This window comes from Mesoplodon bidens (assembly GCF_964165515.1).
Source record: "Mesoplodon bidens genome assembly, chromosome: 2".
NCBI lineage: Eukaryota > Metazoa > Chordata > Mammalia > Artiodactyla > Ziphiidae > Mesoplodon > Mesoplodon bidens.
Genome location: NC_138177.1, coordinates 104,583,452 through 104,597,481, shown reverse-complemented (window position 1 = coordinate 104,597,481; position 14,030 = coordinate 104,583,452). Strand labels below are relative to the sequence as shown.

Below are 14,030 nucleotides of genomic sequence, written 5' to 3'. Positions count from 1 at the left end.
CTGTAATACTAAAGAAAAAAATTTTCATTTTAATCCTGGAAAGAATTTAAGTTAGAGTGGGTTCTTAAACATACAACAAAATCTCATTTAAAAATCTTTATGCTTCCGTTTCCTCCACTATAAAATAGGGATATTAACAATAATGTCATATGTAAAGATAAGTGAATATATTTAAATGGCTAATAGTACTGCCTGGCATGTTTTAAGTATTCAATGATGCTAGCTATTAATACTTTAATTATTAGTATTCTGGAAGAAAAGTTACAGATAATACGGTAAAACATGGTAAATACATAAAAAATGAAGAGTAAGGTAAACAAGGCTTACACTGGACAGAAACAAGTTCAATCAAAAAAAAAAACAGCCAAAACAATTCTTAATTTGCAGCTATATCTAAATTCTTGGAAAGGGATAAATTCATTATCTGGGGTGGATAAACACTATCTTGAAGGGAACTCAAAGGACTTTCTGCACTTTCCATTCTGGTTGTAATTTTTGGAAGCCCTTACAATGCTGAGTGTGATCTTTTATAAAAGGTCATTGATAAGCTGATTTGCTGGAAACTAGTTAGGGAGGAAAGAACACTTGACACATGCTTTCTCATTTAATACCAACTCTAAAGCAAATAACTTTAGGATCCTTAGTTTTGAACGAGTAAATTCAAAAAATTCAAAATCAGGTTAAATAACTTGTCAGACAAGACAGCTAATAAGTAGTTTGTCTTCAAAATCTATACTCTCAACCAATCAACAAAATCTCTAGCAATTATAAGAAAACAGAAAGATAAAAGTTGTGACCACAGAGTTATTTAGGATTCTAAAATCCTCTTGCTCCCAATAATAAATTAAATTTATTGACTCTTTCTATTCTGATCAGGGTATGTCATATTTATTTTTGCAGGCTACTTATAGAAATTCCACTTAGGCTGAGCCATTCAATTAGCTTGTAAAGTATATGTACAAGTAGGAAGAAAAAAAATTCTCCTTTAAAAGATAACAATTGGCATCCTCTCACATGTAATTAAAGCCATTAACACCAATAAATGTACATAAATTTTCAGAGGTTTAAATTCTACTCAATGATATTGCAAAGAAGGGACCCAAACTCAATCATTCCTTCTGTATAATGATAAATGCACTTAGGCAGAGTCTGAATTCATTTTATCCTTCCTAACCAGTAGTGACCTAATGATTAAAAAAATGCAAATTGATGCATGTGTGAATACAGTGATAATCTCTGAATTTAAAAAATTTGAATGCTCAAATTACATACATTAAAAGTCACTTATTGTAAAAACAACAGATGAGCAAATTATTAAACTAATTTCTTCAAATACAAATATTTGAATGATGGTTATATACTAAGCATTATATACCGACACTGAGAAATACAGCAACTGAATAAAACAGGCAAAAATTCCTCTCTTACGGAGCTTCCATTCTGGTGCGGGATGTGGACAACAATAACAAACATGTATAACTTATGGCAAGAAATAATTGTTTTGAAGAAATATAAAGCAGCATAAGAGTACAGTGATTAGGATATGAATATTATTTTAGATAGAAATTTGGCCAAAGGAGCTTTATGTAAGAAAACAATAGATCTGAATGAAGCGAGATTATACAGTATTTAAAGTTCATTATAACTGAATTGTCAAAAAATATTAAAATGATATACATGATATCTTATTTTTAAATATTTCATGGCACCTTGGAGTTCAAACTCTTAATTCTATTATAGGGGTATGATCTGCTCTAAATAAGTATTACAGTAGATGGTGACTAAAATCCATCAAGAAGTGTAATTCTGTTTGAGAAGGAGGAAACCTCAGCAATAACTTTTACAAATAGTTCAGGAAAATGGCTAAAACCTGAAAGCTGCTACACTTTAAAAAAGGTTAAATTCACTCTGAGACTAATATAAAACAGCTCCTCCAAAGATGGTGGAAATGGCATTATTATAAAGAACATTAAGTATATTACAAATGTAGTTATCTCAGATTAACATGCAGAGGGTGGTGATTATGAACTTTAAACCAGACCTGAAAGTTTCAAGTTGACTGAAGGATCTTTGAAAATAAATTTAATAAACTTCAACCTCATAAGTATATCTACTACAGAATGCTACAGTGTGTATAAAAATGAGTATTTCCTCATCTAAATGAGACATTCACAAAAGTACAATTTTCATAACTACATTTAAAAAAGCAGGCTTTAATTTTATCAATAACTAATTACATAGTCATGTAATTTATTAAATGAAGGGTTTGAAAGAATTTGGTTTGTGGGAAAAAGTTTTATTCACAAGAGAACAAGAGTAATTGGAAGAGTTGGTCTGAAGAAATCTGAAGTACAAAAATATTGGACTAAGTTGAGTTCTCCCCCTAGTGGAACTTGAAAATGATCTAAGATATTTCCATGAATAAAAATAACCTAAAGTGTGTTACTCTTATACTTGAAAAGGAGTTTCAGGTTTTACCAAAAGATCTATTTATGGATCTTAACCTGCATATAATAAATAAATGAATGAATGAAGTTTGAATCATTAAGATGTTTACTGAAAACACATTTATCAAATGTCTTAATGGTAAACTAGCCAAGGAGAACTCAGTAAGCAGAAACACTTAAAAAGCAGAGGACTAGGGGATACAGAAAAACACAGCAATTTTTTGAAGACATAATAGCATGTAGAATGATACAGAATTTTAAAAGAACATAAAAACTTTGTAAAGAGGTGTGTGTGTGTGTGTGTGTGTAGGAGGTAGGGAGAGAGGATGGGGTGGTAATGGTCAAAGAAGAGGCTAGAAGTGCAAGTCTGGACAATAATGAAAAGATAAGGTTTTTTATATTTTAGAAAGAAAATTCTGGTGGCTCTGTGGAAGAGCTCAGGCTGGAGAAAAGAAGCTGGACAGGAAGTTGTGACATTCAGGTGGGGACGAAGGCAGATGAATGAAGGGAGTGGCGGGGGGAATAGAAAGGCCATGAAAGATTTTTTTTAAAGTTTATGAAATGAGTAAAATTACCTTTGATTGAGTTTTAGACTTACTCACGACTTTTATCTTTTGAAGAAATTGAAGAGTCGGACATGGTACTTTAACCTGTATGAATTATTAAGAATTATCTGAAGGTAAATCTATATGAGTAGGTGAGCAAGTGAAATGCTGGTAGGAATGTTAACTAGCAGAAGCACTTTGTAAAAATAATTTGGTACTCTCAAGTAAAGTTGAAAGTTTGCATACGTAGCCTTGATAAATATGGCATAACGTTAAGAAAAGCAGAGGCCCCGGAGGAAGATGGCGGAAGAGTAAGACGCGGAGATCACCTTCCTCCCCACAGATACATCAGAAATTCATCTACACGTGGAACAACTCCTACAGAACACCTACTGAACGCTGACAGAAGACCTCAGACCCCCCAAAAGGCAAGAAGCTCCCCACATACCTGGGTAGGGCAAAAGAAAAAAAGAATAAACAGAGACAATAGGATAGGGACGGGACCTGCACCAGTGGGAGGGAGCCGTGAAGGGGGGAAGGTTTCTACACACTACAAGCCCCTTCGCGGGCGGAGACTGCAGGTGGCGGAGGGGGAAAGCTTCGGAGTAGCGGAGGAGAGCACAGCAACAGGGGTGCGGAGGGCAAAGCGGAGAGATTCTGGCACAGAGGACCGGTGCCCTCAGGCACACACCAGCCCGAGAGGCTTGTCTGCTCGGCCGCCGTGGCGGGCGGGGCTGGGAGCTGAGGCTCGGGTATCGGCTTTCAGTCGGAGCGCAGGGAGAGGACTGGGGCTGGCGGCAGGAAGAGAGCCTGAAGGGGTTAGTGCACCACGGCTAGCCCGGAGGGAGTCCGGGGAAAGGGTCTGGAGCTGCTGAAGAGGCAAGAGACTTTTTTCCCTTTTGTTTCCTGGTGCTCGAGGAGAGGGCATTAAGAGGGCTGCTTGGGGAAGCGCCGGTGACAGGCATGAGCCGCGGGTAAGGCACGGACCTCGGAGACGGGCGTGGGCCGCCGCCGCCCGCCCGCCGCGGCCCGCCGCCGCCGCCGCCGCCGCGGCCCGCCGCCGCCGCCGCCGCTGCCGCCGCCGCCGCGGGGCCTGTGTGCGAGCGCGGGTCACTGTCCGCCCCGCCTTCCGGGGGGCCTGTGCACCCCGCCACTGCTGGGGTCCCCGAGACCCGGGGACGGCTTTCCCGGGAAAGCGCACGGAGCGCCACGGGCTGCTGCAACGTCACGCCGGCCTCTGCCGCCGCAGGCCCGCCCCACACTGCGCGCCCCTCCCTCCCCTCTGCCTGAGTGAGCCAGAGCCCCCGAATCAGCGGCTCCTTTAAACCCGTCCTGTCTGAGCGAAGAACGGACGCCCTCCGGCGACCTACGCGCAGAGGCGGGGCCAGGTCCAAGGCTGAGACCCGGGAGCTGTGAGAGCAGAGGCAGGGAAATCTCTCTGTGCAGCCTCGGAGGCAGCGGATTAAAGCTCCACGGTCCATTTGATGTGCCCTGCGTCTGTGGAGTGCATGAATGGACAGCGAATCATCCCAAATTGAGGAAGTGGACTTTGAGGACAAGATTTAAGACTTTCCCCCCTTTTCCTCTTTTTACAACGAATTATTCCAAATTAAGGAGGTGGACTTAGAGAGCAAGATTTCAGACTTCTCGCCCTTTTCCTCTTTTTACAACGAATTATCCCAAATTGAGGAGGTGGACTTGGAGAGCAAGATTTTTGATTTTTCCCCCTGCTCTCTTTTTGTGAATGTGTATGTGTAATCTTCTGTGTAAGATTCTCTCTGTATAACTTTGCTTCCACCATATGTCCCAGGGTTTTATCGGTCCGGTGTTTTTTTTTTTTTTTTCAATAATTGCTTTCTAATTTTAATAACGCTACTATATTTCATACTTTATTCTATTTTACTTTACCTGCTCTTTCTTTTTTTCCTACTCTCCCTTCCTCCCTCCCTCCCTCCGCTCCTCCTTTCCTTCTTTCTTTTTCTTTCCTCCCTCCCACCCTTCTTCTTTCCACTTTCTTTTTCTTTCCTTCCTCCCTCCCTCCTGTCTTTCTTCCTTTCCTTCCTCCCTCCCTCCCTCCTTTCTTTCCTTCTTTCTTTCCATCCTTCCTCCCTCCCTCCCTCCTTTCTTTCTTCCTTCCTTCCTTCCTTTCTTCCCTTCTTCCTTTCTTTCCCTCTCTCTTTCTTTCTTCTACTAATTCTTTCTTTCTACTTTTTCTCCCTGTTATTCTGAGCCGGGTGGATGAAAGGCTCTTGGTGCTGCAGCCAGGAGCCAGTGCTGTGCCTCTGAAGTGGGAGAGCCAACTTCAGGACACGGGTCCACAAGAGACCTCCCAGCTCCACATAATATCAAGCAGCGAAAATCTCCCAGAGATCTCCATCCCAACACCAGCACCCAGCTTCAGTCAACGACCAGCAAGCTACAGTGAGGGTCACCCTATGCCAAGCAACTAGCAAGGCAGGAACACAACCCCACCCATTAGCAGAGAGGCTACCTAAAAACATAATAAGGCCATAGGCACCCCAAAACACACCACCAGACGTGGACCTGTCCACCAGAAAGACAAGATCGAGCCTCAACTACCAGAGCACAGGAATTAGTCCCCCCCACCAGGAAGCCTACACAACCTACTGAAACAACCTTAGCCACTGGGGTCAGACACCAAAAACAACGGGAACTACGAATCTGCAGCCGGCAAAAAGGAGACCCCAAACACAGTAACATAAGCAAAATGAGAAGGCAGAAAAACACACAGCAGGAGAAGGAGCAAGATAAACACCTACCAGACCTAACAAATGAAGAGGTAATAGGCAGTCTACCTGAAAAAGAATTCAGAATAATGATAGTAAAGCTGATCCAAGATTCTATTTCCAAGATCCATAATCTTGGAAATAGAATAGACAACATGCAAGAAACAGTTAACAAGGACCTAGAAGAACTAAAGATGAATCAAGCATCGATTAAAAACACAATAAATGAAATGAAAAATACTCTAGATGGGATCAATAGCAGAATAACTGAGGCAGAAGAACGGATAAGTGAGGTGGAAGATAAAATAGTGGAAATAACTGATGCAGAGCAAAATAAAGAAAAAAGAATGAAAAGAACAGAGGACAGTCTCAGAGACCTCTGGGACAACATTAAACGCACCAACATTCGAATTATAGGGGTTCCAGAAGAAGAAGAGAAAAAGAAAGGGACTGAGAAAATATTTGAAGAGATTATAGTTGAAAACTTCCCCAATATGGGAAAGGAAATAGTTAATCAAGTCCAGGAGGCACAGAGAGTCCCATACAGAATAAATCCAAGGAGAAATACACCAAGACACATATTAATCAAACTGTCAAAAATTAAACACAAAGAAATCATATTAAAAGCAGCAAGGCAAAAACAACAAATAACACACAAGGGAATCCCCATCAGGATAACAGCTGATCTCTCAGCAGAAACCCTACAAGCCAGAAGGGAGTGGCAGGACATAATTAAAGTGATGAAGGAGAGAAACCTGCAACCTAGATTACTCTACCCAGCAAGGATCTCATTCAGATTTGATGGAGAAATTAAAACCTTTACAGACAAGCAAAAGCTGAGAGAGTTCAGCACCACCAAACCAGCTTTACAACAAATGCTAAAGGAACTTCTCTAGGCAAGAAACACAACAGAAGGAAAAGACCTACAATAACGAACCCAAAGCAATTAAGGAAATGGGAATAGGAACATACATATCAATAATTACCTTAAATGTAAATGGACTAAATGCTCCCACCAAAAGACACAGAGTGGCTGAATGGATACAAAAACAAGACCCATATATATGCTGTCTACAAGAGACACACTTCAGACCTAGAGACACATACAGATTGAAAGTAAAGGGATGGAAAAAGATATTCCATGCAAATGGAAACCAAAAGAAAGCTGGAGTAGCAATTCTTATATCAGACAAAATAGACTTTAAAATAAAGACTATTAGAAGAGACAAGGAAGGACACTACATAACGATAAAGGGATCGATCCAAGAAGAAGATATAACAATTGTAAATATTTATGCACCCAACATAGGAGCACCTCAATACATAAGGCAAATACTAACAGCCATAAAAGGGGAAATCGACAGTAACACAATCATAGTAGGGGACTTTAACACCCCACTTTCACCAATGGACAGATCATCCAAAATGAAAATAAATAAGGAAACACAAGCTTTAAATGATACATTAAACGAGATGGACTTAGTTGATATTTATAGGACATTCCATCCAAAAACAACAGAATACACATTTTTCTCAAGTGCTCATGGAACATTCTCCAGGATAGATCATATCTTGGGTCACAAATCAAGCCTCGGTAATTTTAAGAAAATTGAAATTGTATCAAGTATCTTCTCCGACCACAATGCTATGAGACTAGACATCAATTACAGGAAAAGATGTGTAAAAAATACAAACACATGGAGGCTAAACAATACACTACTCAATAACGAAGTGATCACTGAAGAAATCAAAGAGGAAATTTAAAAATACCTAGAAACAAATGACAATGGAGACACGACGACCCAAAACCTATGGGACGCAGCAAAAGCAGTTCTAAGGGGGAAGTTTATAGCAATACAATCCCACCTTAAGAAACAGGAAGCATTTCGAGTAAACAACCTGACCCTGCACCTAAAGCAATTAGAGAAAGAAGAACAAAAATACCCCAAAGCTAGCAGAAGGAAAGAAATCATAAAGATCAGATCAGAAATAAATGAAAAAGAAATGAAGGAAACGATAGCAAAGATCAACCAAACTAAAAGCTGGTTCTTTGAGAAGATAAACAAAATTGACAAACCATTAGCCAGACTCATCAAGAAAAAAAGGGAGAAGACTCAAATCAATAGAATTAGAAATGAAAAAGGAGAAGTAACAACTGACACTGCAGAAATACAAAAGATTATGAGAGATTACTATAAGCAACTCTATTCCAATAAAATGGACAACCTGGAAGAAATGGACACATTCTTAGAAATGCACAACCTGCCAAGACTGACTCAGGAAGAAATAGAAAATATGAATAGACCAATCACAAGCACTGAAATTGAAACTGTGATTAAAAATCTTCCATCAAACAAAAGCCCAGGACCAGATGGCTTCACAGGTGAATTCTATCAAACATTTAGAGAAGAGCTAACACCTATCCTTCTCAAACTCTTCCAAAATATAGCAGAGGGAGGAACACTCCCAAACTCATTCTACGAGGCCGACATCACCTTGATACCAAAACCAGGCAAGGATGTCACAAAGAAAGAAAACTACAGGCCAATATCACTGATGAACATAGATGCAAAAATCCTCAACAAAATACTAGCAAACAGAATCCAACAGCACATTAAAAGGATCATACACCATGATCAAGTGGGGTTTATCCCAGGAATGCAAGGATTCTTCAATATACGCAAATCAATCAATGTAATACACCATATTAACAAGTTGAAGGAGAAAAACCATATGATCATCTCAATAGATGCAGAGAAAGCTTTCGACAAAATTCAACACCCATTTATGATAAAAACCCTGCAGAAAGTAGGTATAGAGGGATCTTTCCTCAACATAATAAAGGCCATATATGACAAACCCACAGCCAACATTGTCCTCAATGGTGAAAAACTGAAACCATTTCCACTAAGATCAGGAACAAGACAAGGCTGCCCAGTCTCACCACCCTTATTCAACATAGTTTTGGAAGTTTTAGCCACAGCAATCTGAGAAGAAAAGGAAATAAAAGGAATCCAAATTGGAAAAGAAGAAGTAAAGCTATCACTGTTTGCAGATGACATGATACTATACATAGAGAATCCTAAAGATGCTACCGAAAAACTACTAGAGCTAATCAATGAATTTGGTAAAGTAGCAGGATATAAAATTAATGTACAGAAATCTCTGGCATTCCTGTACACTAATGATGAAAAATCTGAAAATGAAATCAAGAAAACACTCCCATTTACCATCGCAACAAAAAGAATAAAATATCTAGGAATAAACCTACCTAAGGAGACAAAAGACCTGTATGCAGAAAACTATAAGACACTGATGAAAGAAATTAAAGATGATACAAATAGATGGAGAGATATACCATGCTCCTGGATTGGAAGAATCAATATTGTGAAAATGACTCTACTACCCAAAGCAATCTACAGATTCAATGCAATCCCTATCAAACTACCAATGGCATTTTTCACAGAACTAGAACAAAAAATTTCAAAATTTGTTTGGAAAAACAAAAGGCCCCGAATAGCTAAAGCAATCTTGAGAACGAAAAACGGAGCTGGAGGAATCAGGCTCCCTGACTTCAGACTATACTACAAAGCTACAGTAATTAAGACAGTCTGGTACTGGCATAAAAACAGAAAGATAGATCAGTGGATCAGGATAGAAAGCCCAGAGATAAACCCACGCACATATGGCCAACTTATCTTTGATAAAGGAGGCAGGAATGTACAGTGGAGAAAGGACAGCCTCTTCAATAAGTGGTGCTGGGAAAACTGGACAGGGACATGTAAAAGTTTGAGATTAGATCATTCCCTAGCACCATACACAAAAATAAGCTCAAAATGGATTAAAGACTTAAATGTAAGGCCAGAAACTATCAAACTCTTAGAGGAAAACATAGGTAGAACACTCTATGACATAAATCACAGCAAGATCCTTTTGGACCCACCTCCTAGAGAAATGGAAATAAAAACAAAGATAAACAAATGGGACCTAATGAAACTTCAAAGCTTTTGCACAGCAAAGGAAACCATAAAGAAGACCAAAAGACAACCCTCAGAATGGGAGAAAATATTTGCAAATGAAGCAACTGACAAAGGATTAATCTCCAAAATTTATAAACAGCTCATGCAGCTCAGTAGCAAAAAAACAGACAACCCAATCCAAAAATGGGCAGAAGACTTAAATAGGCATTTCTCCAAAGAAGATATACAGACTGCCAACAAACACATGAAAGAATGCTCAACATCATTAATCATTAGAGAAATGCAAATCAAAACTACAATGAGATATCATCTCACACCAGTCAGAATGGCCATCATCAAGAAATCTAGAAACAATAAATGCTGGAGAGGGTGTGGAGAAAAGGGAACACTCTTGCACTGCTGGTGGGAATGTGAATTGGTACAGCCACTATGGAGAACGGTATGGAGGTTCCTTAAAAAACTAAAAATAGAACTACCATATGACCCAGCAATCCCACTACTGGGCATATACCCTGAGAAAACCATAATTCAAAAAGAGACATGCGGGCTTCCCTGGTGGCGCAGTGGTTGAGAGTCCGCCTGCCGATGCAGGGGACACGGGTTCGTGCCCCGGTCTGGGAAGATCCCACGTGCCGCGGGGCGGCTGGGCCCGTGAGCCATGGCTGCTGAGCCTGCGCATCCGGAGCCTGTGCTCTGCAAGGGGAGGGGCCACAACAGTGAGAGGCCCGCCTACCGCAAAAAAAAAAAAAAAAAAGAGACATGTACCAAAATGTTCATTGCAGCTCTATTCACAATAGCCCGGAGCTGGAAACAACCTAAGTGTCCATCATCGGATGAATGGATAAAGAAGATGTGGCACATATATACAATGGAATATTACTCAGCCATAAAAAGAAACGAAACTGAGCTATTTGTAATGAGGTGGATAGACCTAGAGTCTGTCATACAGAGTGAAGTTAGTCAGAAAGAGAAAGACAAATACTGTATGCTAACACATATATACGGAATTTAAAAAAAAAAAATGTCATGAAGAACCTAGGGGCAAAACGGGAATAAAGACACAGACCTACTTGAGAATGGACTTGAGGATATGGGGAGGGGGAAGGGTAAGCTGTGACAAAGCGAAAGAGAGGCATGGACATATATACACTACCAAACGTAAGGTAGATAGATAGTGGGAAGCAGCCGCAGAGCATAGGGAGATCAGCTTGGTGCTATGTGACCGCCTGGAGGGGTGGGATGGGGAGGGTGGGAGGGAGGGAGATGCATGAGGGAAGGGATGTGGGAACAGATGTATATGTATGACTGATTCACTTTGTTATAAAGCAGAAACTAATTAAAAAAATAAAAAAATAAAAAAATAAAAATAATAAAAAAAAAAGAAAAAAGAAAAAAAAAAAAAACAGAAAAGCATAAGTGGGGCTTCCCTGGTGGCGCAGTGGTTGAGAGTCCTCCTGCCGATGCAGGGGACACGGGTTCGTGCCCTGGTCCGGGAAGATCCCACATGCTGCAGAGTGGCTGGGCCTGTGAGCCATGGCCGCTGAGCCCGCGCGTCCGGAGCCTATGCTCCGCAACGGGAGAGGCCACAACAGTGAGAGGCCCGCTTACCGCAAAAAAAAAAAAAAAAAGCAAAGCATAAGTGAAGTTCCTACTAAGCTGAATAATTCAAGACGAGATGATACCACTGAACAAGACTTGAGATACAAAAGAATAAAAACATTTTGGCTGGAATAGGAACACATTTGATTTTTAAACGTGTTGAATTTGAAGTTTCTGTACAAGTTCCAGGAGGAGTTCTCTACTGTCCATTAAACATACTGGTCTACTGATCAAAAGACACAATAAATTAAAAACAACAACGACAAATGACAAGTTACAAAGTGGGAGTAGCTATCTGTAAAACATAACATCAACTTAGAAAGAACTACGCGTACATAAGAAAAAGTTAATCCTAAAGAAAAACATACACAAAAGACTTTAATAGGCACTTTATAAAAGATGAAATCCAAACTGCCAACCTCATTAGTAATCCAGCAAATACAAATTAAAACCATGATGAAATACCATTGCATATCCACCAGACTGGCACAAATTAAAGCATCTGACACCACCAAGTGTTGGGGAGGATGTGGAACAACAGGACTTTCGTAGGCTGTGGTTGGCAGTTAAAGTGGTACAAACACTTTGGAAAATAAAACTGAAGATCTGCATGCTTTAGGACCCAGCCATTCCACACCCTGGCATCATGCTACAGAAACATGTGCACACGTAGTCAGTATAGTGTACAAGATTGCTTACGATCTCAGCATTGTGTATAACAGTCCCAATCTGGAAATTTACAAATGACCACTAATATCAGAGTGGATATGTATGCTGTGACATATTCATGAAATGGAACATGTCGCAACAATAAAAATCATGACTCATTAATACAGTGCTGAACAAAGAGAGAAGAGACACAAATGAAAATATTCAGCATGACTCTATACGAAATTCAGAAATAGGGAAAACTAAACTGTGTGGATGAGAGATGCATACAAAGATGACACCACTAAAAGGAAAACTAGAGGAGTGACTGATATAAAATTCAGGATAAGGAAAAAGGGTGTGATTGGGTAGACTTCTGGAATATAGGCAATATTCTGTATCTTGACCAAGTAGTGGTTACATGGATTCTGTTTTTATACATATTATAATGTAGCTTTGTTTTATGAACTTTTCTGTTTGTCTTCATAATTTGTTTTTAAAGGTGTAAGATTATTGATTAGGGGAACATGCTAGGATGGAGATAGATTAGAATTCATTGTTGTACGCTGAGTAGTTTTTAAAAAGCCAAAAAACTTGGATGCTCAGAGGAATACAAACACTCAGAACTGAGAAAAAAGGACTGAAAATAAAGTTCAACAAGAAAGAAGAGAGTCAAAAGAGGGTGGTGCTAAGAAAATTCTGCAGCCCACAGAATGAGAGGAAATATCTACAAAAATATCTGTTTATATCTGATATAGGATTGACATTGAGAATATATAAGAAACTTCCACAACTCAACAACAACCCATTTAAAAACTGGGCAAAGGACTTGAACTGCCATTTCTCTAAAGACATAATGGCAAATAAGCACAATGAAAAAATGGTCAACATTATTAATCATTAGAGAAACGCAAATCAAAACCACAATGAGATACCACTTCATACCCATTAGGATGGGTATTAAAAAAAAAAAAACAACCCAGAAAATTAACAAGTATTGGTGAGGATGTGGAAAAACTAGTCCCTGTGCATTGCTGGTGGGAATGTAAAATGGTGCAGCTGCTGTGGAAAACAGTATAACAATTCCTCAGAAAATTAAACATAGAATTACCACCTGATTCAGCAATTCCACTTCTGGGTATGAATGAAAACAGAAATGAAAACAAGGATTCAAACAGCTATTTGTACACTCACATTCATAGCAGCATTATTCACAATAGCCAAAAGGTAGAAGCAATCTAAGTGTTCATCAACGAATGAATGGATAAACAAAACGTAGTATGCACACACAACAGAATATTATTCAGCCTTAAAAAGGAAGGAAATTCTGACACATATTACAACATAAATGAACCTTGATGACGTTATGCTAAGTGAAATAAGCCAGTCACAGAAAGACAAATATCCTATGATTTTATCAATACTTATATAAGATACTTAGAGTAGTCAAATTCAGAGACAGAAAGTACAATGGTGGTTTCCAGGGGTTGAGGAAAGAGGGGAATGGGGAGTTGTTTAATGGGTACAAAGTTTCAGTTTTGCAAGGTGAAGAGTTCTGGAAATTGCTGCACAACAATGAGAATGCACTTAATGTCACAGACTGTATACATTAAAATTGTAAATTTTACCGCAATACGTGTATTTTTACCACAATAGAAAAAAATGGACTTGGAAATGAGTAGTGTTGAAAATAGAAGCACAGTCATTAGGATGAAGACATAAGTCACTATTCAGGTGCAGAGGGAAGGGGAAATAACTGCATTATTTTTACATGTACTTTATTATTTTCATGCATTACCTGGATTTCAAGCTCAGCAATGTGCTGTTGTAGTTCAGCCACAGCAGCTATGCTATCTGCTTCCCGAAGTCTCACAGCCATCACTTCTTCCTTGTTCTAGGGTGGTAAACAAAACAAACCAAAAATAAATCATATAATAAACCAAACCATTAATAAAACATAAACACTTGTAACATGCCTCAAATTTAGAAAGTGACAAATAAACCCATGATTAAATGAGAGAAAAAATGCCATTATATCCTGAACTTGGTATAAAATGAAGAATA

General features: G+C 39.3%; 1 protein-coding gene across 8 annotated transcripts in view; it reads right to left on the bottom strand.

Annotated features, from left to right (window-relative positions):
* Nucleotides 1-14,030, bottom strand: part of EVI5 (ecotropic viral integration site 5) — a 250,785-nt gene that overhangs the window by 66,091 nt on the left and 170,664 nt on the right. For all 8 annotated transcript variants that reach the window (XM_081226568.1, XM_081226566.1, XM_081226567.1 and 5 more), the window contains one exon: nucleotides 13,765-13,860. In XM_081226568.1, the coding sequence (XP_081082694.1) occupies nucleotides 13,765-13,860 (96 nt within the window). The remainder of the gene's footprint in view (nucleotides 1-13,764; nucleotides 13,861-14,030) is intronic.